Source organism: Gavialis gangeticus, unplaced genomic scaffold, assembly GCF_001723915.1.
Source record: "Gavialis gangeticus isolate Ggan-Ray unplaced genomic scaffold, GavGan_comp1, whole genome shotgun sequence".
Taxonomy (NCBI): Eukaryota; Metazoa; Chordata; order Crocodylia; family Gavialidae; genus Gavialis; species Gavialis gangeticus.
Window position 1 is genome coordinate 49,709,304 of NW_017729034.1, and position 26,577 is coordinate 49,735,880.

Below are 26,577 nucleotides of genomic sequence, written 5' to 3' on the forward strand. Positions count from 1 at the left end.
CCCCCCATCTCCTCTGTGTGGCCCAGCTGACAGAGAAGCAGGACACAGGGCTGGGGAGCAGAGGCTTTGCTGCCTCAGCTCTCTGATAACCTAAGGACAGAAGCATGCAGGCAGAAGCTAGCCTGTCTGCCCTGTGAGGTAGGAGTTAGGGGAGTAGCTGCAATGCATCCTAGGTTGCCAGGAGACTGCAATCTAACTTGAATTGGGACAGGATTTGGCTCAGAAGTTCAATAGACCAGTCTAACCTAAACTTACACCCAGGGAATTAGGTGCATAAAAATTCAAAGTTATACACAGGAAAACTCAAAATTATGCAGAATTAATTACTTTATATATATAAATAAATAAAAATTACAAATTAAACTAAATATAACACTGTTTGAACCTTGTTTAGAAATATATGCAGGTACTTTGCATGGTTGCGGGGTGTGTGTGGGGGAGATTTGTAAAGGTGTGGGTGTGTGTTGGGGTTGGGGTGGGTGTGGGGGGTTGGGAAGGCTAGCAAGTCTGTACAGAAATAGGAGTAATTGTCAGTCTAGATTTGCAATGTACCCATGTTCAGGTTAGACCAAGCATGGGTTACAGTTTATCAATCTATGTAGTTCACTTCCTAGGTAAACTAAAGTTAGATCAGGCCAGCCATTTTTTACCTGATCTAACTTTCCCAAACATCCATACTAAGGGTGGGCAAAATACGGCCCACGGGCCAGATCCGGCCTGCAAGGCCATTCTACCTGGCCCACAGGGCCCCTAAAAATATTTCAAAAATTAAAATGCATCTGTCCTTGAGTCCTGTCAAAAATGACAGAAGCCAGGGGCAGTAGGACCCAGGGGAATCCTCGGCAGGCTCCCGCAACAGCAGGGCCTGCCCAGCCCCAGCCCCCTCACCGGAAGCCCCAGCAGGGACTTCTGGCCTGGGATCATGTGGCTGCCCCAGAGCAGGACACTCAGGTAAGGGGGACGGAGAGGAATGGCAACAGAGTAGCTGGTGCAGAGTGCGGGGAAAAGTGGCCCCTCACCCACCCTGTGGCTGGCACTCCCTACTGCAGCCACTCGCAGCCCATGCAGGGCTGTCCTGAGCAGGCACAGGCAGCCCTATGGGGCTTGCGGGCTGTAAGCAGCTGCAGAGTGGGACACTGGCCATGGGGCGGGGTAGGGGCTGCTTTTCCCAATGCTCAGCACCAGATTGTAACACTGCCCAGTGCAGCAAGTGTGGAGGGTTGCAGCAGCTTCCGCCACAGTGCAGCCCCAATGGGTGAGCCTGAAGCCGGCATGGGACCCAGGTTGGCAGGGGTGGGTTACAAGCCAGGGGAGGGTTACAAGCCAGTGCTCAGCACAGGCAGGGGAAAAGCAGTCCCCATGTGGCTGGCGGCCTGCACTGCAGCCACTTGCAGCCTGCAACCCATGTGGGGCTGCCTGTGCCTGCTCAGGACAGCCCCGCACAGGCCACAAGTGGCTGCAGCAGGGAGCTTGGGCCATGGGGTGGGCAAGGGGCCACTTTTCCCCATGCTCCACACCAGCTCCTTCCCTGCTGGTGAGCAGGGGGTCAGGGCTGTGCACTGCTCCCCACCTGTACAGCAGGGCTAGGGGGACACTGGGAGTAAGCGGGCATGGGAGCACAGGGCCCACATCGGTGTTCCAGGGCCAGTGCCATCAGGGCCCAGAGCAGAGTGGCAGGGGCTCTATGGCACCAGGCCAGCTCCTCCCTCTCCCTGCTGGTGCAACTCAGCCAAGCTCCACTGACCCCTGCCAGCCTGTGGCCTGCTCTACGCCTCACCAGTGCTGACCCTGAGACATTAGTCCCAAGACATAGTCATTGGTCCCAAGACAGGGACCAAGGGGTGGAGCACCTGTCAAGGGGCAGGGCTACCCATGCAGCCCTCAACAGTTCCCCAAAACTAGGTAAGTGGCCCTCCACCCGAAATAATTGCCTGCCCCTGATCTATACAATACAGCACTTAGATCAGTAGGTCAATCTAAGCATAAGATCCACACATGAGTGAACTAAGTCAGAACAGGTACCATATTTCCCTGATCTAACCTCCCAATTTGTGTATATTTTGGCACTTACATCTATCTAACTAAGGTTAAATCCACCTAAGTGTAACATCTGCAAATACCCAAGAGCTACTTATAATAGCATTAAGGCTGAAAAGTCAAGAACTCTACATTTGAAAATTAAAAGAATTAAAACCGTCTTTGCAAACTTATTTCAGCTCACCCATTCAAATGTACTGTGTGAAACAGTCTTTAATTACTTATTCTGAGCATAATTCAGATGCCCAATTTAGTACACAGAACAGACAGTGCTGCTTTAATATTTTCTTTCCTCTTCATTCTATAATATGCAGCCCATGTCCTACTTATTGTACATTATTCAAACATTTAGCAAAAGATGGAATTAATTTCCTAAGAGGTTAACTGCAACCCTCATCATAATAGTGGCCAAGTACTTCAACCATTAACACATTTATTTCCATAGCATCCATTCATCTGAGTGGACATGTTTTTCTCCCCATTTTAAAAAGGAGGAACTAAGGCACAAAGAAGGGAAGATCAAATCTGGGTACCTAGTGTAGACCATGTATAGGCCTATGCAGCATGAGCAGTGAGTGAACTGTACTATAACTTGAATCAAACAAATGCTAGTCAAAGCATAACTACATTTCAGGGGATGTGTGCATGTCAGGCATGGACATTTTCAGGGAACCAGAGTCAAAGCTGCAGAAATATGACTGAAGAGCAAGCCAAGGGCCTTTATCCTAAATACTCTGTATTACAATTACATCCTAAAACATTAATAACTTAAGTTGACCAAATGTATTAATAGTTATTTTGCCATAATAAATGTACTTTTGCTAACACATTCAAATGATTATAGCAGTGTTGCCCCATGAGGGTTGGCAATACTGTTATAGACACAAAGGCAGCCATGAGGATGGAAAAAGCCAAGCAGCCTTGTGAGGCCACAGGGCAATTAGTAAATAACTGACCAAGGCCAAAGGGTAAGTCATAAAGGAGACAGCAGAAGAAAAGATTTCCTATCTCAAAAATATAAATTTATATTGATTAACAAGTTCTTAATTAAAAAAAAGATTAGCAGATGATTAATAGGCCAGGGTCACACAACCTAAAAATAAAGAATCTTAGCTAATTCTTGCTCCCCTCCCCTCTCAGACCACTCCTGGAGGATTGGGGCAGCAGGGTACAGCCCTCCATCTGCTCCTCATACTGGGAATTCTGATCTAGTGAGTGAGCAGGGACACCTTTCCTACCCCAGTTCCTGGTCCCCAGGCTTTAAAATGCCATCCCTGCTGCCCAGATGTGCAGCTGGGACAGCATTTAAAGCCCAGAGGATGACCAGAGGGGTTGTCCTCCAAGGCTGTGGGGAAGGCTGGGTATTCTAAGATGCAAGGCTGATAAAGGGAGGGGTTTGATTTGTGACTCAGCCACAGTAATGAAATCCAGAGTCACATACTGCCTCTCTGGAGGGGGAGAGTTGGAAAGCTCTGCACCCTGGGATATTGGAGGGCAGCGTGGGAGCTTCTGTCATTAGGATAGAGCATACAAGCATTCATTCAAGCATCAGAAACTATTAGATGCAACTTCTACCTCTTAACATAAGGTAGAAATTTCTACCAAACCTGCTATTTTTAATCTGGTAAAAATGCTTGAATGCTTGTACACTTTGAGTTTCTACCATGAATGCCACGTGCCCCTGGAAACTGGGGGGACACGGCAAGCTCCCACAGGTGGCGGCGGCACTATCAGCAGCAGGAGTGTGGTGGTGGCAAGCAGGGAGCTCCCATAGGCAGCCGCAGTGCCATCAGCAGTTGGGGGTGGAGGGGGATGACAAGCGCCACCCAGCGGTCAGAGACCACCCGCCGACATCACCAGCAGCATTGGGTGCACTGCCACACTCAGGGGGTGCATGTGCACCCACATGCACCCCCTACGCATCAGCAATGGTTTATACCAGTAAACTTGAGATTCCACTGGTAGAAATGTAATGCTTGTACACACCTGTAAAAATTGATGGCTTCAGATATGCAAGCGGTGAAATTACACGATCCAGTGGTCCCTTCTAGTTTCAACATTACCTATGAAACTTCTTGGTTTGCCTTTTTTATATGCAAAATTAAACACAAAAACCAGGCTAAAATAATATTATTAACATTCAAATAGAGGAGAAATGCTATAATTAAGGTTGCCTGTGCAATCTTAATTCAAATGTCTTGTGCATATATATTACAAATCAATGCCTATTTCATAATCACTTAATTCTCCCCTCCCCACTCGGTGCACATTTTGTGCACATTCCCCCCTACTCTGTGCATTCTGTGCACAAGACAGACCTGCTCTAGAGATAAATTTAGGTTGCACAGAGAAAATAACAGCTTTTTGTAGGACCTTAGCCTCATTTCCTGCCAAAGCAGTGAAGTATGCCATGAACAGGGATCTGGGTTTTCCATTCACCATGCTCATACCATGCTGTCACCTTAAATGAGAAAAATGCAGGAAATGGTAGCATGCAAGTCTGGCAGGGGATGGGGGGGGATTGAGGTATAGTGAGGAAGGGAGACAGTTGGGCAGGTCTGCGGATGGGGGTACTGCCTAGCTGGGGCAATGCATGGGGATTGGGGCCAAGGACCCAAACGCACAGCCACAGGGCCCAGGCAGGGAGCAGGATGGAGCTAGTCCAGGGGGAGGGGTGGGGGACTGCCTCCCCACTGCTGCCCACACTCCCAGGAGGGTTGAGGGGGCATGAGTACCCTAGATCTGTGCATGGGGCAGGCAACAGGCTGCCCACTGTAGACTTGGCACTCCCTACTCTTCCCCCCCGGGGCCTCTACATCTCTGGGCAGGACCTAGTGCAGAAGCTCATTGCCACCATGAGCCCTGTGTAGTCCTGGCAAGGTGTCCCCTGCCCACCCGACAACAGCAGGGGTGGAGGTGCAAAGTTGTGCCCCTCTCTGCTGCCAGGCAGGCACTTGCCATGGTTGTGTGGGACTCACAGTGGCAAAGAGCTGCCCTGCCTGGTCCCACTCTGCCATGCCACACTGGATCCCAGCTTCTGACCTGCAAAGGCCCCAGAGGAAGAGTAGCAGGGCAGGGAGTCCTAAGCCCAGACGGGGCAGCCTGCATCCACACACCCCCAAAATGGGCTCCACTCCGGTCGTGCCACCCATGGGGAATAGGGAGCCAAGCTCTGTGCTCTGCTTCACTGCAGCAGCTGCCACCTCCTGTGGGTGGCATCCAGGGCTTGGGCACTGCTGCAGGGGACTGTGGACCCAGGTCCCTGATCCCATAGCCTTGGCAGCTGTGGCACCAGCTTCAGGGGACTGAGTGGCACCAGCAGGGTCAGGGGACTGTGGGTGGAGATTGAGGGGAACCAGCAGGACCGGAGGGGCTGTGGATGGGGAGTGAGGGGCACCAACAGGGGTAGGGAGCTGTGGATCAGAAGTGAGGGGCATCAGCAGGGCTGGGGCACTGCGGTTAGGGAATGAGGGACACTGGTTGGGCTGGAGGGCTGTGGGTGGGGAGTGAGGGGCACCAGTAAGGCTAGGGGGCTGTGAGTTGGGAGTGAGGGGCAATGGTATGAGCAGGGCACCAGCATATCAGGGCTGCTCAGCACCACAAAGCAGTGTGGGGGAAACAGCCACAGCTGCACCCATGTTCTGGTCAGCAGAGGGAGCTCTGATTTTCCACGATAAAAAACCCAAAGTCAAACGTTAAAATTTATAGGTATTTAGAATTTGTTTATTATAGTGATTGAGGCACTGGTAGACTTCCAAATTGCTTTAAAATTGTAAATATATCACTGTGTTCAACTGATACCTTTATATATTGTGGTGTTTCATTTTAGTTACACAGAAACACAGATTTGGAAGTTTTTAATTAGAGAATTTGTGATTTTTATCAGAGAATTTGCTATTTCAAAACAGAGAAAGCCAGTACCCCGGGTTATGAATGAGGCATGGGAATACAAGAAAAAAAGCAGCTGAATGTTGCCCTGGAGAACTGGATTCACCAGAATGCCTGTGTGTTACTAGGCATGTAACTTAGACCACACTTTTCATGGGTGATCACATTGTCCTCTGCTTTCAACTTTTTTTCTGTCCCACACTTAAGACCCTGGGATCTAATCTGCAGAAGTGCTGAGCTCTCAAAGTTGCAACTGATGTTCAGAGAACATATGAAGTGCTATATAAGGCTGAGTATTATGCAGCATCTGGTTTTAGGAATCTCAACTTTGGCACCCAAATTAGTGGATACTTCTGATCTTAATCATTCTATGCCTCAGGGCCTAATCTGTTAGGGCACTTTTTACATGTGCTCTGGGGATGGAGTCTGGGGGGACAGCACTTTAATTAGAGCAGCTTTTAGAGCCGGTGTTATTAAAGCACCACAGCATCTTGTGTATCAATGTCCCTGTGCTTAAAAATGGTGGCAAGGGTGCCAACAAGCTTTAGTTCAAGCACCCCCATCACTATTTCAAAGTGCAGGGATGCTGACGCACAAGACTCAGAAGGCTGCTGGAGCACAGTAACTGCTATGCTCCATCAGACTCAATTAATCGAGTCTGCTCCAACATGCTGTAATTACAGCACATCGGAGCAGCCTCCACGCTCATGTACAGGCACCCGAAAATGGCAAAAATTATTTTGTCTCATTTCACAAGGACATTGTGAAAGCACATGAAGTATGCAGATACTACAGTAAGGAGCACTATAAAAAGTTCATTCAGAAAAAAATTAATGCCTTCAGAGCAGATCTTGCAAAAACAAGGCATGGAGATGCAAGTTAGACAACAAGGAGGAAACAACATTTCGAAACGTTACTCGTCCATTTGATGACTGAGGTAAGGATTCTCTGGAAAAGACAGTATACACACCTACATTTAAATACTGTAGCATATTGCTTATCAATAAGAGACCTAATTCAGATTCCACCAGCCACTTAAATTTTGGAGTTTCCTCATTTTTTATTGACGTCGTAAAATTAATAGTTTCCTTTTTAATTAATTTATGTATGTAGTAGGGCACATGTGCATGCAATATATACACACACACGAGGTAAAAGGAAATGTCCCTTTAAACCTTTACCATAACACTGGAACACTGACTTATGATTTCTCCTTTTCAATCAATTATAAAATGAGAAACAGGAGACTACATACAGCAATCAACCTGTGGATTTCAGTGCCTTGATATATTGAGGGTGGATGTCAGTGGTTATATAATCATAGGGCTGCTGAAAAAAATACATAAATATTTTATATCTGATCATTAGTATACAGGGGAACTGTCCACCTTCCACAACAAAGCAACTGCTGCCTAGGGATAGGAAGAAACACTCTGGAATAGCATAAGTATTACATATATTGCTTATTATGGAGTTTCTTGCACCTTCTTCTAATGCATCTGATATTAGCTTCTGATTAAATCAGGTTGATGGATTCAGAGTGTTGGATTAGATGAACCATTAGCCTTACCAAGTATGTAACGTCCTGTGTAGGGATGTATACACAAAAATATGATACCCAATTCCATACAGAACCTCATACATATGAATTATGAATGGAAGAAAGGCCTAGATCACTGGAGATCAACATTCAAATTTATTTAAAACATTGAAAAAATAAATTATTGTTCTTTTCTTAGTCCCTATGATCAAGGGATAAAAAAACCTCACTGGAATATTTTCACATTGTATTACATTATTGCTGATGTTCCTCTTAAATGGAAAGGTTCTGCATATTTATGAGCTATCCATAATCAAAGAGTTGGTAACACAAGAATAATTGTTTTAACACGATTTCCTTAATGCATTCTAACCTAGCTTGTTGGAATGAAAAGTAACAGAAAACTAAGGGAGCTTCCTTTTACAGGGCCTCTCTACTGCAGGTAGCATGCCAGAGATACGTGAGTCTAGTTTATAAGAAAAAATTCTGGAACTTGTAATACTGCCTTTTCTCAAATGAAAGGAAACAAGGTTATTACAATTAAAATTTGGCATCACTCCTGAAAGATCGTGCTTCAGATATACACACATAATTACTTCCACTTGTAAAGTTTAAATAAAAGTATATCATTTGCCAACACTAGAAACTCACAAGTTCACAACAATTACTAGAGCCAGAAAACAAGCTTCCTAAAAGCAGAGCCTATAAATACTTAGAGCCAGCAGACTCTGATATAGCCGCAGTGTATCCTTCTTACATTCCCCCAGTAAAGGGTCATACACTTTCAGCTCCGCCAAGTACCTCCTTTATTGGGGTTCTATTTTATTAAAAGAACTGAGTTAAAAAGTCAACTCATACACTTTCTTCAGGCTCCTGCTGTGCCCATTGATTCTTTCCCAAAACCAAGGCACTGCTACCTTGCACACCCTAAACTTCCTATTTTAAAAGGTTACCCCTCATAGCATTTAGCTCTAGGCAAACCTTTCCATTTACCTGGTGTGGAAAATCCCTCTCTAAGTAGTCTGTACCTCTTCACTCCTTCCTGCTACCCACTGGTGTCCATCCAAAACGCTCCATCTGGGCACTCTGGAGAATTGTTACTAACCTACCCTATCCCCAAACAGGACACCTAAACTCAGACTTGCATTCTGCTTCCCTGTCACATGACCTCTGGACTAAGTAGAAAAATAGTCACAGGTGCTGCTAAACACAACACTGCCTTAAAGGACAGCTCAGTCTATAATAATCACTATATTCCCAGTAGAAAAATTGCAATAAAAAAGTAGTTGTAAACATTTAAGTGTTTATTACTGGACTTAAATATGACTCCATTTCATATTGTCATGGTCATTTTGAAACCCTAATGGGCAAGGGCACCATTTATTCTATTAGACTGATAAAACATACATTTGCTCCATGGTTCTGCATGCTCCTTGAATTTGCCCCCAGTGGTATTCCTTCCATACTTGTCCCATACCTATGTTTGTTGGGGGCAGTGTGGGAAGCAACAAGGATATATCAGCTAAGTTTCTCAAGTGCTAGTCTGTACATATTGCTATCATCACTTTATCACTACAACGTTTTTGAGTATCCTTGGTGATTGCACAGTGGCAGTGGGGTTTGGTAGATCCTGCTTTCTTGGTACATGCCCATGCCACATACTTGTATTTCTAGAGTAGACTTTCCCTGTGAAGTCAGTTCACTCTTATTTACAATAGCTGCAAACTCATGAAGGAGTGGTCCCCTTACTGGGAGCATGGATTTACTTAATCTGAGAAGAACATGCGACATTGATGTAGTAGCTCTACTTCTACTGCAATTAGTCCTTGGAACAAATGCTCAATGACACCACATGCTCTGGACAATATATGGGGATGTTCCTGGATTTTGTTTCCTGACTGTCATTCTTAGGCTGAATGCTTGGCATTTAGTGTGACTGATTGCTACATATTAGTTTGGAGCTTGCTCTCTAAAGGTATTCCCAGAACCAGCAGGGGTCTGCTACTCCATTGCCAGATTTCTTGAATGACAGATTTGCTGCTGATATCTATTCTGTTTTGTCTCTGCATGTACGTTCTGTGCCAAAAGCCCAAACTCCTTGTCACTCTTCCTCTATGACAAACAGTTTATAGGATTTTAGCCAGGAGTACGGCATTCAAATTAAATTTTGCAAAGGATGTGTTGAGAACAAAGCTACGTAACTGCAAGCTAAAAGAACTAAACAATTTACATAACATTATTTATGCAACCATGATTTATTTGTAGATATTTATCTGTTACCCAAACTTAATATTATTTCTGCTTCTTTCTCTGCTCCAGAATGGAAAGATGGCAAATTTCCAAATTCAACTAAAACTGCTCATTAATATGACAATCTTCAGCTTTAAAGCTGAATTATTTGATGTTTTAGTTCAATCCACATAGCATATTGTCGTTATGTCCAACCAAGACCTAAGCATGCCTGTTTCCACATTTACAGATTTCCCACCATTTTTATTTTGTACAGGGACTGCATAAATATGAGGTTAATCTGCTCTATAGCAACACAGTCCTGTCATTTGGACAGCGACATAACTCTTCAGAAGGATAGATTTAACTATTTTTAAATGTAAAATTAATTTTGCTATATTGATAATAAGACCTCATAGTAAGTACTCTCTCAGTAGCCTTAAATCATCATTTCTACAACGAGCCCTGATTTGTGCTGCCACCTGAGCTTGAGAGATGCTACATACCCGTAACTGGAAGTTGAAAGTTCTCAGCACTTAACAGGATTGGGTATTTACTGCACTGAAGAAGGAAACTAAAATGAAACATGAGGAAGGCACCTGTCCTGGTCTCATAAGGTTGTGGTTCTATGAAATATGAGATAGCCCAATGTAATCAAGAAGCCTAGACCTCATAACTTACCCCTTCTGCTTTCTCTTCAGTGTTTGCCAGCATTTCTTGAAGAGCCCGCACTGACAAGGACTGTTCCAGCACAAAAGTACAAATGGAGAGATCTGGTGGAACATTCTAAATGAAGAAAGAATGAGATTACATGAGTGTGCCATCAGTCAGAAGTTGTTATAAATCAATTTCTAAAGCTGCCACATTTGTTCTACCCTTGTTCCCCTACCCTTAATCATTCAGGTTCAGTAAGAAAATGCTGCTTTTTCTTCTGTACCACCCTTTGCTACCAAGAACCAGTAAATATAAATATCAGTTTCAGACTTTCTCCAAGAAAATCAGTTCATTAGTTAGGCCATGTTTAGCAGAATGCTACTCTCCAGCGCCTTCTCTCAGAAGACACTCCTCCAGCATCTTCCCTCTCCCACTCCTTGCCCCACCCCAGGTGCATGTTGCACCCTAGACTCTGCTTCTCCAGCAGGGAGCAGAACACGCTCCTGTGCTGCAGGGAAACACAGGCTGACCATGGGCAATCTGGGTCAGCCAGTCAGGGCTACCCTATGCATTTCTGCCATCAGGCAGACTAAAGGAGCCTGCAGAACACCCTGAGATCTGTACACAGGGACTCTCCCTGGCTACACAGTGTCAGCACTGCATACTTCAGGACCTCAGCATGAGGTTGTGATTAAGTTTTTCTCCCAGGAGAACAAACCTGAAAGAACTCTGCCAAATTACTAGTACGTGTATATGCAGCCCCAGTCAGGCCACTAGTTCAATGCAGACAAATGTAACTGTTGAAACATTTCAAATGTCTTTGAAATTCTTTAAAGGAGAAACTACAGAGAGACGCATTGAAACAGGTACTACTACTGTTCAGAAGTGTTTCAAAATATATCACTTTCTGTTATGTACAGATGTTCTGAGGAGCACAACAGAGGACCCTTTGCTCCTCCAGCTTTGCTCACCACCCTGGAGGTTAAGACTTTGAACTGCTGCAGTCAGGGATCATAACAAGGGCTATGTGCATGTCTGGTGGCTCATAACACAACATTTTGAAATATTTGCAAGTCCTTTATACTTTGAACCACTTTAAGTATTACATCTGTCTGAATCCTAATACTATTAGACTTTTCTGTCAAGTATCTACAATGTATTCCATTTATGGGAATAGTATTGGGAGGAAAAAGATATGCTTACTCATTAACTATAAGAACAGTCTACACTAAGATTTTTGCATCTCATTAAGGGTCATTATTTTGTGTCTCAGAGTACCTTGTACCTCTGACAGCAACCTTGAAATTGATAGAAACTAGCCAGTTTAAGGCTACTTTAAGAGCCTTTGCATTGACAGTTCCTAGTCAGTATCAGTAATGATGCAGATAAAAGGAGTACAATTAGACTGCAAAGTACACAGTGGGGCTAAGAACTCCTATGCATTAAAAAAATATGTACTTAAACAATATGCAGATAACCAATGTTTGCTAAAATGTATTCAATGAGCAACAAATGGGACTAGACTTGCATTATGCAGTTAAACAAATTATGTACTTATCCAATATGCGCATAAGTGGAATATGCTTTACAAAAGATAACTATTAAGTGCTTAGGGTGAAGACAGACACAGAGAAATCAGAATTACAGACTAGCATGAAAATGAGTTGTTGCAAGAAAATAACATCTACTGTGTTTACCTGAATAGAAGACAAGAGTCCCCCTCCCTCCCCCACAATCAACATAAGGAAAAATCCCCTAGTCTTCTATTTGTATACAAGGAAACCTCATTAAATACATTGACTATCATTAAACTGCTGCCAGAAACAGCATGTGCTCAGCAATGGAAATCAACTATGAAGCTGATTAAGTGCAGCCAACACTGAGCATGGCTATATAACACACAGCACATAATGATGGGAACTTATCACAAAAAAAGGTTGTGTTTGTTTTGTTTTTGTAAAAATATATGTCTATACACACACACACCCCTTCTAGTAATTTTTCATCACATACTTTATCTCACAAAACAAAACCCATAAACCCATTATAACATAAACACCCACGGACCCACATGCCCACACAACCGCCCAGTGGCCTCCCTACCCTGATCACACTGTTCCTTAGTCCACACCCTGGTTATGAGGTTTAAAATCTCAGTTTATTTGTTGTCACTGTCACTCCCACTGGAGGATACACTGCTGGTGTCCTCATCACTGTCTCCAGGTCCAGTTGTCTTGTCATCCTCTTCACTGTCACTGTCCATTCCCCCCTAGGGGGATCTTGGAAGTTCCTGTGCCAAGTGGCCTCTTGCCAGGTAGAGTTGGCTGCATCCTCACTGCCCTCTGCTACCAATTTCCAGTAGTAGGACTGGAGTTCACTCAGAGCCATATTAACACAGTCTAGCACCTCCAGGTTCATGTGTCTGTACATCAGCAGGTTCCTGGATTTCCACAGGGCACTCCTGATGGAGGACACAAACTGATCAAAGCGGGCCAACAGGTTCCCCTGGTATTTAGTCAGGTACCCATACAATGCTGCCTCTCTTGACAACTGTCCAACCCCTGTCACCACTTTGCAGAGCTGCTTTACCTTTTTCCACATCTCCTTGGCATACGAGCAGAGCCATAGGTGGTGGTCAATAGTCTTTGTGGTGCCTTGGCAGGTTAGTGGAGGCCATCTGAATAAGATATATGGTAATGCCTGTTGTCCATGGTCACCCTCAATGCCAACTCTTTTTAAAGTCATGGTGAGCTACAACGCTGCATACATTTTAACTTCCTTGTTACTCCCACAGCTGAACTGTGCCTTTCTTTCCTATTTCTAATCACTCCCATTTCTTCACCAGCCTTAAATGTCTGGCAAACATCACTAAAAGGGGCCCCTCCAGAACCCCTCTCTCATCCCCTCTCTCAACCTGCTGCATATGATTAGTGTGGCCCCACCCTCCATGAGGTGCAGTCAGACCAGGTTGCCCTCACTTGCATAAAAAGTTTTGGATGATCCCAAGACTTATGATAAGAACACCCAGTTCCAGTCATGAATGGGGGATTCCTTTCCACAGGGATCCTTTGTGGGGGGTAGGATGTAGAATACACACAAATACTAAGCAGTGCTGAGTCACAATGGCTTGAAACACTGTTGACTGTGCTGAGGCCCAACCCGTTGAACTATATGGTAAATCATGTGCCTTTTAGCTTTAGAGTAATATCATGCATAGTTTGTGCTATATATAAAAAGGTACAAAAGTACTGCTTAAAAGTATGTTTATAGAGTATCTGTGATAAAGCGTGTATCAGTTTTAAAACAGGTAAAATACATCAATTCTGGGTGAACTGACAATATGCAACTTACTACAGGTATATTTATTCCAAGGTCAGTGTTTTCAAAGTTCTTCAACTTCTCTTTGTTCATAGTTTTCTCCCATTGTCCATAAACATGCACATAAAACACACAAGCATGTGCACAATAATCTGAGCAGATATCTAGTAAAGATTATGGTCATTTGTCATTAAGGGCTACATTCTGCCCCATCTGTAACTGATTTTAAATCAAGAGAAGCTCTATTTCAGCCACTGAAGTTATTCCAAAGTTATGCTATTGTAAAAACAATAGCCTGGCAACATAAGAGGAATATCATCTTTCAAACCAACAAATAACGTCAGCAGTGTTATGTAAAATGTTGTCAAACATTCAGAAACATTACCATTTCTTTCTTGGAAACAAGACCTGAGATTTAGAACATTTTATTACACTATAAAAGGGAGAAAGATTTTTACAATATGCATTTGCTTACTTTATTTATAAGTAGTTTAACATATTTACATTTACTTCTCTGTATGTATGCATACTGAGCAACTGCTTTCTGGAACATTGTTCCCATGCACAAATTCCAACCTATCATAAACTGTAGTCAGTTTTCAGGCACAAACACCACAAATAAACAGAAGAGATGAATGGGGTTTATTGTCATTTTCTCCTCAGAAAACAATATAGCAGTAGTATAAAAGAATTACACTAATTTCAGAAATAATTTTAATGAAGATGTCAGGCTAAATATATTCACATAACCAGTTTAGTCTAATAGGGAACTGCAATAGATACATTTTTAAAAGGCTGTTAATAGAAAATGGTATAAATTTGCAGTCTTTAGGAAATAAAGGTTTATGGGTTTGGCAGTGGGAGTTAGCTTTATAATTTATTCTATGATTTCCAACTATCAGTTTTCTTCTACAGTATGAGGCAAGCACAGATGGAGCTATTTTGACATTATTACAAAGAAGCAAGTATCCTTAGCAGCACTAGAACTGCCTCTACTAGTGATAACAGGTTACGTAGCCAATAGCCATCGCATAGTAGCAGTTCCAACAGCTTAATTCCAAATCCACTGAAGTCAGGAGAAAGGCATTTGGGCTAGAGACAGACATTACACATAAACCGGTTTAAGTGGTAAGAAATGGGTTTAAACCAGTAACAGAACAGACATTCAGTGCACATAAACCAGTTTTAAAATGGCTGAAATCAGTTTGACATAAATCTGTTTCAATGTAGTATCAGACTTAACTGATTTAGATCAACCTGGTTTATCCAATATCTGTCCCAGACCCCTTCCTGGTTTAACTTAAACCAGAGTCTCCCAGCAACCCAGATGCTTCGTAGCCCTAGGTGCTGCTTTCTGCTCCAGCCCAGCAGTGCTGGCCCCTCCCCTCTGCTCCCTGGCTGGAGCTTGGCAGAGATGGCAGGTGGAGCAGCATCTGCCTGGCTTCTCCCTACCTTTCCCCCTCCCTGCTCAAGCAAGGATTTCCCCCCGTCCGGTCTCCCACTGCATGACCATAGCCAGTATGTGGTATGCTAGCTAATGCTGAGAGGTGTCTGTGTAAAGAAGACAGGACAAAGGCAGACAGGACAGTGTCCACTTAGGGCTTTTTGAAGCTAATCCACAGGTCAGCTGGTAATGTCACTTTGTTTCTTCCTTGGAAAAAGTTGTTTAAGAGGAGCTTAACTAATGGGAGAGGCTTTTACTTTCTTGATGGGCTGATAAATGCTCTGTTATCAACTTCCTGCTGGGCTGGCCAGGAACAGCAAGGTTGGGGAGAAACCCTCCCTAATCAGAGGTCCTGCCAGAGCCTGGGTACAACCCCTCCCAACAGCTCAGCACTGTGGAAGGAATGGGAAAGCTGCTCTAGTGCCCTCCAACTTCTAACCTGAGCCACTGCAAACATGTGCTGGCATTTTTTCAGTCCAGAGGGGATGTCTATATGGCTACAAACCAGTTCAGCCTAGCCAGGTTAGACTAACCTGCAAAGATTGAATCAATCCAGGCTCAGACTTTTTGAAAGTCTGTCCCTAGCCCTATTCACTTCAACAGATTTTGGATAAGACATTTAATGAGTTAAAAAGAACCCTCCAATTATGTCAGGCTGACATAAGGCCAGGCAGGAAGGGAAGTAGTTTTGCTTCAAGTAGTTGAGCAGAAATGAAAGAAGCACCTTCCTCTTTGGCACCCATTAGCAGAATGCTAGAAACCAATTTATTTCCAAAAGCATGGCTGCATACTCTTTAAGCACTTCCTTTCTCAGTAACCAACATCCCATGCTGCTGGGACAGTGAGAGAATCTTGCTAAGAGAAACAGAATAGTGCCTATTAGCAGGAGTCATCAACTTTTTTGCAGCAGCAGGCCTGCATGACCCACCTTGGGTTTGAAGTAGGCCAAAGCTAGGACCCAAATGCCACCAACATTTCTCTAAGTTGCCCAGACACAGAATGGGCAAAGTTCCCTATTGCCTGGGTGCAGCACGGGACAAAGTCCACAGCTACCAAAGCCCCTTGCTACCAGTTGCTTGCAGCTATTGAGCCAGTTGTCTATTCACTTGTAGTAGTTTTGCCTATCCCACCTTTCTCCCATTTGTTTACAAAAAGGTCACATGAGACATTATCAAAAGCCTTGCTGAAGTCCAGATATATTATATTCACTGTGTTCCTTTCATCCACCCAACTAGTTATCTGGAAGGAGATCAAGACTGGCAAGATTTGTTCATACTAAAATCAAACACAGTCAGCTTATGATCAGCCTTTCCTTCCCCAGATGCTTTGCAGATGGACTTCCTTACAATATGTTCCAGTAATTTCCCAAGTATTGAAGGGAGGCTAACTGGTCTACTGTGCCCTGGGTCCTCCTTTTTGCCTTTTTTTAAAGAGTGGCCCTGTGTTGGCCTTTTTCCAGTCCTCTGCCTGTCACCCCTCTTTGTAAATATTATTGCCCTGGAGTCAGAGATCTCTACTGTTAGCTCCTTCATTACCCTACGATGAAGTTCATCAGGCCCTGCTAACTTAGATTCATTCAGACCTATCAAAAGCTGTCCAACTTTGTTTTATTATTATTATTATTTTACCCCTCAGCTTTCTTATCCAACTATCCAGCTAAGTATAGCTGCCTGGTTTCACCTTTTTTTTTTGTGAAGACTGAGGTAGAGTAGCTGTTGAGCAGCTTGACCTTCTTTGCATCTTCTGTTGCCAGTTTGCCATAGTTATTTAACAGTGGACACACAGCTTCCTTGGTCTTTTGTTTCCAGCCAACATACTTATAGAACCTCTTCTTGTCTTTAATTTCCCTACCAGGTACAGCTCATGTTTTACCTTTGCCATCTTGATTTTGTCCCTGCAAGTTACTGTTATTTCCTGCTGTGCTTTCTTGGTGACCTGCCCATATTTCCATGGCCTGTGTGCTTTTCTTTTTCATTTAAGACATCCTAGAAGCTCCTCATGCAGCCACACAGGTCTCTTGCCATTCTTCCTGTGCTTCCATCATGTTGGAATAACTTCTTGTTGGACTTCAGAAGCTTGAGCCCTAGTGAGTACCTTTATCCTTCCATGTGTCTTCCCATGGCACCATGCTTTGTACAGAGACAGAACCCATAGGAATGTTTCACAAGTATAAATTAGCTCTACCTTTGCAGGCCATGATGGTTCCTCCAAGACGGAAGGGAGGATATCCTTGTCACTAATAAAAGCAAGGCCCTCAAACTTCAATTCTGCCACTGGTCGCTTCCACAGCTCTTGGACAGGCATTATCACACACTAGTCTTTCTGCCTTTCAGCAAAACTGGATGTGGTAGCCAGGAATCAGGACAAAGATTCAAAATAATTTCCTCTCATTTAAATTGTTTGTGAAATTTGGAAATTACTACACAAATCTTCACATTTTTCTAAGTATATCTGGTAGGAAGAACTGCTGTTTAAGCTGACTTGAAAAGGAAAATTGTTCTTTTGGGTTTCCAGATAGCAAACCTTTTAGTTTTCAGTTTCTCTTTGGCTTGGAGAAGGAAAGAGTAATAGAGGAGAGTTGGGAAAGAACATTTTCAGTTTCTCTCTCTTTAAGAAGCTCCTTCCACTTTTGCCTTTAATTCCCACTCTCAAGGGCTCTTATTAATGACCTGTGCCTAGCGTGATACTAAAAAAAAAGTTCTAGCACAAATTAATTCAGTTTTCATTTTCCTTCCTCCTCTGGATTACTCAAAGTTTAAAAGAAAAATGTGGAAGGAAAACCCGACACATAGAAGGCCCTTCTTTGTGGCCTTCCTTTTCTTGGTGTGCATGTGTGTCTTACTATGGCACAGCAAGTCAGGTACATAAAGGAAAAAAAGAAGAACGATTAAAAAAAAAAAGTACATAGTACTTTAATAATACTGTTTTTGTCTCCTGCAAGAGATTTCACAGCCTCTAAGTCTAAGCCTATAGAAAGATGGTTCTTTCCAGAGTCTTTATGATTTGTATAGGGATACCATACTGATAAGAGGTTCGCTATAAACTCTCCTTCTTTTACGTGACCACATCACAAATGTGTTTAGAAGCTTCATTTAAAAAGAACTGAATGCCTCCAAGTCTCACAAACTTCCATGGCAGGAGGGGCATTCAGCTCACAGTATCAGGCATTTAATGAATAAAGACCAATTCACCAGGCATTTTGAAACCAGTGGCCGCATCCACACAAGACACTTACTGTGCAGTAACTTGTTACTAATGTACAGTAGCACTGCAGGGCATGAACAATGATGTGACACTACTGCTCAGTAATAACAAGCTACTGCATAGTCTGCATGACCATAAAGCCATGCAGTGATGCTACTTAGTAGTAACACCAATTATTATGCAGTCATTTAGTATTTGCGTATGTAAGTACTAAATGACTGTGCAGAAACAACTGCACAAATCGGCATCTCATGCTGACATAGCCAGTGAGTCTTAACATTCTGATGGGCTGTGCATCAGGCACCAAATGAACAAATTTAGAATTATATCAGGAAACATTTTGCTACAAGCTGAGTACCACCCACCAATTCATCCCTAAGGGGCCACACAATGTCACAAACACCAATAGTAAGTTGAAAATTTACAATGGTTTAATGGTCATATTGAACCCTTAAGTTCACCGAGCTACAGAATTTACATCCAAAGAGAAGGTCAATGCTCTAAAGCAGATGCCTTAGCAAATAAAAATACCATATGGACCAGTCTAAATCTTCTCTTCTGCCACAACTTTCTTATTGCTCTCATATTTGGTACAGTATGTTATCAAATGAGGGAATGTGCAAGAAAGCACATATGAAAGCATTTAATTTTTTTTAGAACATTTCCTAAGCTCCATTCAAAGTAACTGCTACAGAAAAACTTTATCAGGTATCATTTGCCTTCTTCTATTCAAAAGTTAAAAATCACTGTATAATTCTGCAGAAGTAATTTCTGTGTTCATATCAATTTGTTTTGAAGGTTTTTTCACATACATTTTCAGAATTAGATAATGGCCTTCAGCAGGAACAATGATTGGTGGCTTCAAAAGCAACACATAGCATCTTACAATCTATTTTCATTTTCCACATATTAAAGGACTACTGACTTTGTTAGCTCTTGTTTAGGTTTGACTCTGTTCAATCCATGTCACAGAAACATTTCCTAGAAAACCTAATCCATGACAAATATACAACAGTACGTGGGCACCTTAAAAACAAATAGGATTTCCAATGATCAGACTACCAGTACAATTTTAAATTTTCACAACCAGGTGTAGAGGGACCAAGGGAATGACAAATACCTTCCAGCCTAGTTATTCTGCTGATCTTTGCATCATTGGTTATAAGTGCATTTTCATGTCAGTGATAATAACCAAACTCGTACATTGTAATTGCAAAATGTATTTATCACTTATAAGGTAACTATACCACAAGTATCATTAAAATTTCCTACAATTATAGTTTATTTATTTAAAAGTAATTAGTCACCAAAACACCACAACTGCTTGTACATTAAAGTGTCTAAGCATTTCATGGCATGCTCATTGTCAAGGTCTCACTGTGCTGCAATATTTGTGGGTAGGATGTGCTTACTAGTACATTTCACTGGACAGGCAGATGTGACAATTAAGCAATCATATTATTAGAAACCTGTTTGAACAACTGTTGGCACTGGATTTATGACCAAGATACCTTGTTCCAGGAGACCCAAACCCTCAAACCAACCACAGCCTCTCCATTCGATAACGAGCAAATTTTACTGATACACAGTGATGGCAGATAAGAATAATGCAAACAGTTCCATATCTACTAGTCCCAGGGCTCACCGAGTCAAGGTATGTCTGGCCAGTACATGAGCTTCACTCTGAGGTTCTCTCTTGAATGTCAGATGTCAGCAGCCTGACGTCTGAAGGCCGATGCCTACCCCCAACAAGTGAGGTGGGTGAGACAGGTGTGTGGTATGCCCTCTGTTCATGGTGGTGTCGGGCTCTCCTCTTGGGGGGACCCTTTGCTGCTCTGAAATCCCTTCTTTTGTATCCTTTCCTCCTCTAAAGACTCATCTTTCTTTATCTCTGGGCATCACTGATTGGTCTCTCTCTGGTCATCATACTGTCCACATTCTGTCCTGCCAGCATAGTCCTATGTTTCACAAGCCCATCACATGCACACATCCTAATTCCGGCTTTACTGGTTTCTCCTTTACTGGGAAGAGGGAGGTCAGGCAGGGGGTGCAATGTGCATGTGTGCACATACACATGCACATGCACATGCCCACCAGACAGCCTGAAGAGCAGCTCCTGCAGGTAAGTCGAGGGCAGGGATAGTGATGGATGGAGAGAGGGAGTTGGGCAAGGCTGTGGCTGCTGCCCAGCCCAATGGATGTTTGGGGCACAGGGCCAGAATGTGCAGCCACAAGGCCCAGACAGGGAGTGGGATGAAGCTGCAGATGGCTCATAGGGGTAACACAGGGAGGCTGGCTCCCTGCTGCTGCGGGCACTCCGGGAGGGAGCATGTGCCCACCAGATTTGTGCATGGGGCAGAGGCAGGCTGCCCACTGCAAGATCGAGCTCCCTGCCCTGCTGCCCTCCCCTGGGGCCTCCACAGCCCAGCAGAGAAGATCCAATTTGGCACAGCAGAGTGGGGCTGGGTGGAGAAGTTCTGTGCCACCACTGTGAGCCAAGCACTACCAAGGCAAGGTGCCCCCTGCCCGCTCAGCAGCAGCGGGAGGTACAACTCTGCACCACTACTCCCACTGCTACTGGGTGGGCAGGGGGTACCTTGCCATGGCAGCACTTGACTCCCAGCAGCAGCCTTGAACTTCCCTGTTCTACTCTGCTCTGCCATGCTGGGTCTTGCCTGTTGGGCTGTGGAGGTGCCAGGAGGAGGGCAGCAAGGCAGGAAGCCTTAGCCTGCAGCAGGTAGCCTGCCCCCTCTCCACCACGGGCTCTGCTCCAGCCATGCTGCCCACAGGGGAGGGGAAGCTGGGCTCCATACTCCACTCTGCCACAGCAGCCATGGCCTCCTACAGGTGGCAGCCAGGGCTCAGGAGTACTGTGGGGGGCAGGGGGCTGCAGACCTGGGTCCCTGGCACCATAGCCCTGGCAGCTGGAAGACCCCTCTGGCAAGGGTTGGGAGGGATTTGAGTGTGGAGTGAGGGGCACCAGCAGAGGTTGGGGGGGGGAGGGCTGTGTGTGGGAAAATGATGGATTTTGGGAGGGGTTAATCAGAGAATTTGCAGTTTTTATCAGAGAATTTGCAATTTTTAAACAGAGAAAACTAAGATCCCTGCTCATGAGTACAAGTGCAAAACTAAAGAAACATCATCCTCACCTTTAAAAACTGTTGAGCCCCAAGGAGTAAGACAACCTTACTTCAGCACCATATGTGTTCCTAGTTATTTACAAAACTCCTTGTGCTGTTGGGCATTGATTCTCAGCCAGAGCATGGCCATGGCATCCTAGGGTACCATGAAGTCCTTTCATGGAATTATCCTCTCATAGGGGTGCTACAACTAAACACTGCACATTGATTGCAGAAATCCGGTAAGACAAGTTTCCTGGGAGCTGCCCCTGATGCCTCAATCGCTTCCTCAGCCCCTACATATGCTACCAGGTAAGGAGATGTACCTCCCATGGCAAAGAATCCAGGACAGCCCCGTTCCACTTGATTCTTCCCCCACCCCCCATACACTACTGGGTGCAGGGCTGCACCCAATCTGCCAGAGCAAAGACTCCTGGCACCCCCTGTAAATCAGCACTCCGGGCAGATGTCCCATTCATACCTCTTAATGATTATACTGAATCACAATTCCTTAAAATTTCAATTTTCATAGTGTGGATTCTTTCTTTCCCCACTTACCAGAACTCTCAGTTTCCCTTTGCGTCCATAAGAGGTAAGTACACAATGAAGTATAAAGGGCTGTAATATGGAAACTTTATCCAGATCTAAAACTCGTTTAGGCATATGAATACTGCAAACAAAGCATCTCGGGATTTAGAAGAATCTATATTATCTGTGCCACATCTCAAACAGCCTTATAAACTATCTGGATTATTTTCACATTAAATGTATGTTCATTAGCACTCCTGTTCACTTCAGACCACTGAAAGAAACTCAGGTGGATGTTTTTGAGTCTTTTCTTTGAGTCATGCAGGTCAGCAGTTTAAGTGTATGCTGATTAAGTAAATTCTACTGAATTCTGTTAACCTTAGCTGAACAATTCACATTTCCATTTTTTTCAGCTTACTGATATTTAGGCCAAACAATTAAACCACATTTCCTAGTGCAGAATCCCTTTATGAAAAATTGTTATCCATGTTTTGAAAAAAATTCTAGCTCTAAAAAAGGCAAATAATTGATTCATTAACAGAAGCTATATCAACTTCAAGAACATAAGGAATGTCTTTTGATGAGACATTTACTGTGGCATTGCCTAATTAGCTCGGCCATAAACATCTCTGTGTCTAAACATGCAGTGCTATTAGGATAGAGTAAATGAACTAACTTTGCCATAGGTTAGTACTTGTAAAGAAAAGTGTTATCCAATGGTGGAGCTTTTTACTCCACAGCAACACACGTGTACATACTGACAGAGCTGGCTGGGGGTATGAGGGTGCTTCAGAGCAGGGAATGCCTGCTGGCTAGCCCTGTACTGAAGCACTGAAGCCAGCCCCTCCATATCACATTGAGCCAGGCTGGAGAAGCCCCAGACTGGCAGACTGAGCCCTGAAGCCTCCTGCCAGCCAGGGCTGCTCCAACTCCAGTCAATATGCTGTGGTCCTGGGTACACATTCAAACATGGCACCAGGAGCAATAAACTAGCATGATATGCGCCAGGGTTTATTGTTGCACATTAATTGCATATGTAAATATGCCTGGAGTCACTGGCTTTCATTCCTAGATAGATTAGCCCAGCAGGAAAGATGGAAACCTCTCCTTTTCCATTTTCCAGATTGTGAGCATTGTTTGCTTCCCAAAGACAAGGATTCTACCAGGGTGACCACAGAAGAAAGTTCAAGTTTTTGGCATTTAAAGATGGTTTCTGTAGTCTATAAACTGTGTATACTGTAAAGATAACAACATAAGGGAACTCTGATTCTGTTTTTTTCTTCTCATAGCTGCCTTTAAGTCACATGACACCTATTTCCAATGGCATGGTCACAACTATTGCTTTCTCATTTCTCAGTAAGTCCTTTGGCCTGTTTACCTGAAAAGCACACTTTACCTTTTGTTTTAACTTAGTCCTTCATCTTTTCACTGAAATTTAACATGTGTGCACCAACAAAACAGAATGATTTCCCTTTGGCAATTAGGTTGGTCTTTGAAATGTCAGCATAAGATTTACATGGTCTGGGGATTCACGTGCTTTTGACATTTTAACTTCATCTAATAAATCAAAGCCATCTACTTGGCAGCAATGACAATAGTAGGACTGCAACAGAAGGAATGATTAGCAAGCTCAACTGAACATCACCTAGCAGTACATCACTACAAAGCAGTACACATGTTAATTTTGAAAGTAATGAGGAACACTGTATGCAAATTAATCAAAAACAGAATGCCGCAGGATTACCAGTATTCAGCAGTTCACAGGAATATATATCCAAATTACCCAAACATCTTAACTGCATGTTATTAAGTGGATTATACTTTAATCTTCTCTCAAAAATTAAAATTGTTGTGCTCATTTTGATATTTAAAAAAAAAAATCATGACTTCGGTACATCCTGCAAGGAAATTTTTTGTAGTTATAATCAATGAAAGTCTATGTGGAAAAGTTTTCTAATAATTTGATCATCCTTGTGCATGTCTCAGTTTGGTCACTTCTGTATGTTGTTATACACTGACATTGACTTCAGCTCTGGACTAGACCACGAGTCAAAGGTGTTCTTAGCTTTTATCTGCTGGAAGCTAATTTTCACACTAGGGAGATGCAGGTGGTGTGGTGCATCAATCCATAACACAAAGCTTATTTTTCCTCCAATAAAAGAGAAACTAGAACCTTTACAAAGAAGTTAGGGACCTATAGTTTATGATTAAGTTTAAGATTCAAGCAAAAACAAACATAACTGAGATGGGAAGGGAGGCTGATTGCCAGCTCCAGGCTAGGACACTGGTACAGCTGTTACTCTCCTCCCCCCCATCCCCTCACATCCTGGCCACAAACAGAACTGCTCCTTGAACCCCTATCTGAGTCCCCAGACACTCCATGATGGCTCCAAAGTGCCCCTCACTGCTCTTTTATGCATTGCCCTTGCCACCTCAAATGCTCCTTGACTCCATTATGCCCCCCATTATCCTACACGTTTCCATGCTTAGCTCCACCCATTGTGCCCAAAATCAGACCCCACCATCCCCCTGCACAAGTCCTAACCTGCTCTGTCACCTCACCATGAACCCACTACATCCTGCACACTTATCTCTATCATAACCCAGCCTAAGTAACCTCTTCTCATTCCCTTCAAAACCTTCTGAGCCCTTCCCTGACTCTCTGAGGATTTAAACCTCACTGCAACCCCTCTCACCCCTGGCTCCTCTCCTTGCTCCATACCCCACTAACATCTCACTCACCCCCAGGGATCCCAACACTCCCCTCAACCCTAAGTCCCATTTGCTTCTCACCCCTCCCCACCTTCATAATCCCCCAAGCCTCTCCTCATTCCAAACCCTTCCACCCTACAAGCCCTTCCCCAAGATCCCCTTGGTGTCTGTGACCTCCCCCCCAAGGACCCTGGGAGCCTCTTCCTCTCAAAATCGTTCCCAAAGAGTTTACCCCACCCCTCATAACCCTGATCATGGGGCAGGTGGGGGAAGGTCAGTAACTGCTCCACCCCTCCCCACTGCCTGCCTATAGCTGCTCTCCACCCTCAACATATGACAACAAAATGGGGTCAGAGATGGACTTGCTTCAGCTGCTGGCAGTGACCCTATCTAGGGAGATCAATCCCTTTGGGTCAACACATATGCTCAGCTTCATGCCATTTTGGTTGCATTGCTGATTCAGCCTCCCACTATCTACTGCAGTGAATAACCCAGAGAAGGTTCACTGCAGTAACTTACCCCTGCCTCACGTTGCAACTCCCTCCTACCTCTGACCATAGTACCACAGCAACTGGACAACTGGGTTTGCCTGAAGCCCTGCCCCTCCCCTTCCTGTCTCTGATCCATTGTAGGTTCAAGGAACAAAACCACCCAGTATAGGTTCCTAGGTAGAAGTACATCTTTATTAGACATGATCGGGAGTGAACAGAGAACTATTACCAGGCCTAGATAACAGAAAGATAACTGTAGAAGAAAAGTCTGCTTAACTAGCAGAAGAAAACCAGGGTTGTTAACACCTATAGAGTGAAGAGATTAACAAGAATCAACTGGATAACCATGATCCATGAAGTCAGTTGACTCCCTCAGCTCCACCTAAATGGAAATGCAACTGCCCTGGCTGGGCAGTTTGTTCTAAACTTGTGGTGGAACAGGGATCAAGTTGGGTGTGACTGTACCTTCAAGACCTCCCACCCCGACAGATCCACCCATGGCAAAATTCATTTCACATCACAGATTTGGACAGAAGAATTTAATTCATTAAAAAGCATCCATTTTAGCCCTTCCAAAATGTTCCATATTAAAACTGTTTAAACATCAGTCTGCTGTATTTCCAGAGAGTATAAAATAATATCTCAGAAAAGAAGTGTGAACTCATTGGACATCAACTTGGAAACACATCTGCTGAAGCATGTTGTTGCCTATAGAAACTCATGCCTCCCTGAAACACTTAAGACTTTCACCCTGCCCTGCCTTCTGCCTGACTTCAAACTAGCATGACTAACCACCTCTCTGAAACACAATGACAGAAACTTAAATTTGCATTACTGACAGGTTTCTCATAAACTTCCAGTTATACTTACCCCTAATTGCTGCTGAAAGCAACAGTAGATTTTGAGGACTGAAAAAAATTGGCTATTCTCTAGGGCTCAAATGGACCAAAGAGTTTAAGTTCTTACTAAAAATATCAAGTTCTCTCTGACCTTGCCCTCAAGGAGAGGGGAAGAAGGAAATCTATCTTCCCTATGACACTAAAAGGTTCAAGTGTCTCTTAAGATCCACAGTCCCAGGTTCTCAAAGTACCAACTAATGCCACAGATGGCAAAACCTTTAGTTTCCCCTGAAAGCTACAACAGTGTGCTTGGACATTTACAATAACAATAATCTGCAGTGCAATGAAAATTTAGGAAGGATATAAATAAATAATGCATATCACACTACACTGAGTCTATTATTCATTCTAATGTTTAATTCAATAAAAAAATTAAGTTTAAAGCCAATGAGACAAGGTCTGCAGCCTACCACAGCGAAGCCCCACAGAAAAGCTAGGCTAAGATGTAGGTCTAATGGGTCCTTGCTACAAGAGGTGTGTCTTGCTTATTAATATGAAAGTTATATTGTATATC

At 43.7% G+C, this 26,577-nt stretch overlaps 1 protein-coding gene across 1 annotated transcript in view; it reads right to left on the reverse strand.

Annotated features, from left to right (window-relative positions):
• Window positions 1–26,577, reverse strand: part of RYR2 (ryanodine receptor 2) — a 784,157-nt gene that overhangs the window by 732,777 nt on the left and 24,803 nt on the right. Inside the window, exon 3 of the mRNA XM_019526720.1 lies at window positions 10,376–10,480. Within this exon, the coding sequence (XP_019382265.1) occupies window positions 10,376–10,480 (105 nt within the window). The remainder of the gene's footprint in view (window positions 1–10,375; window positions 10,481–26,577) is intronic.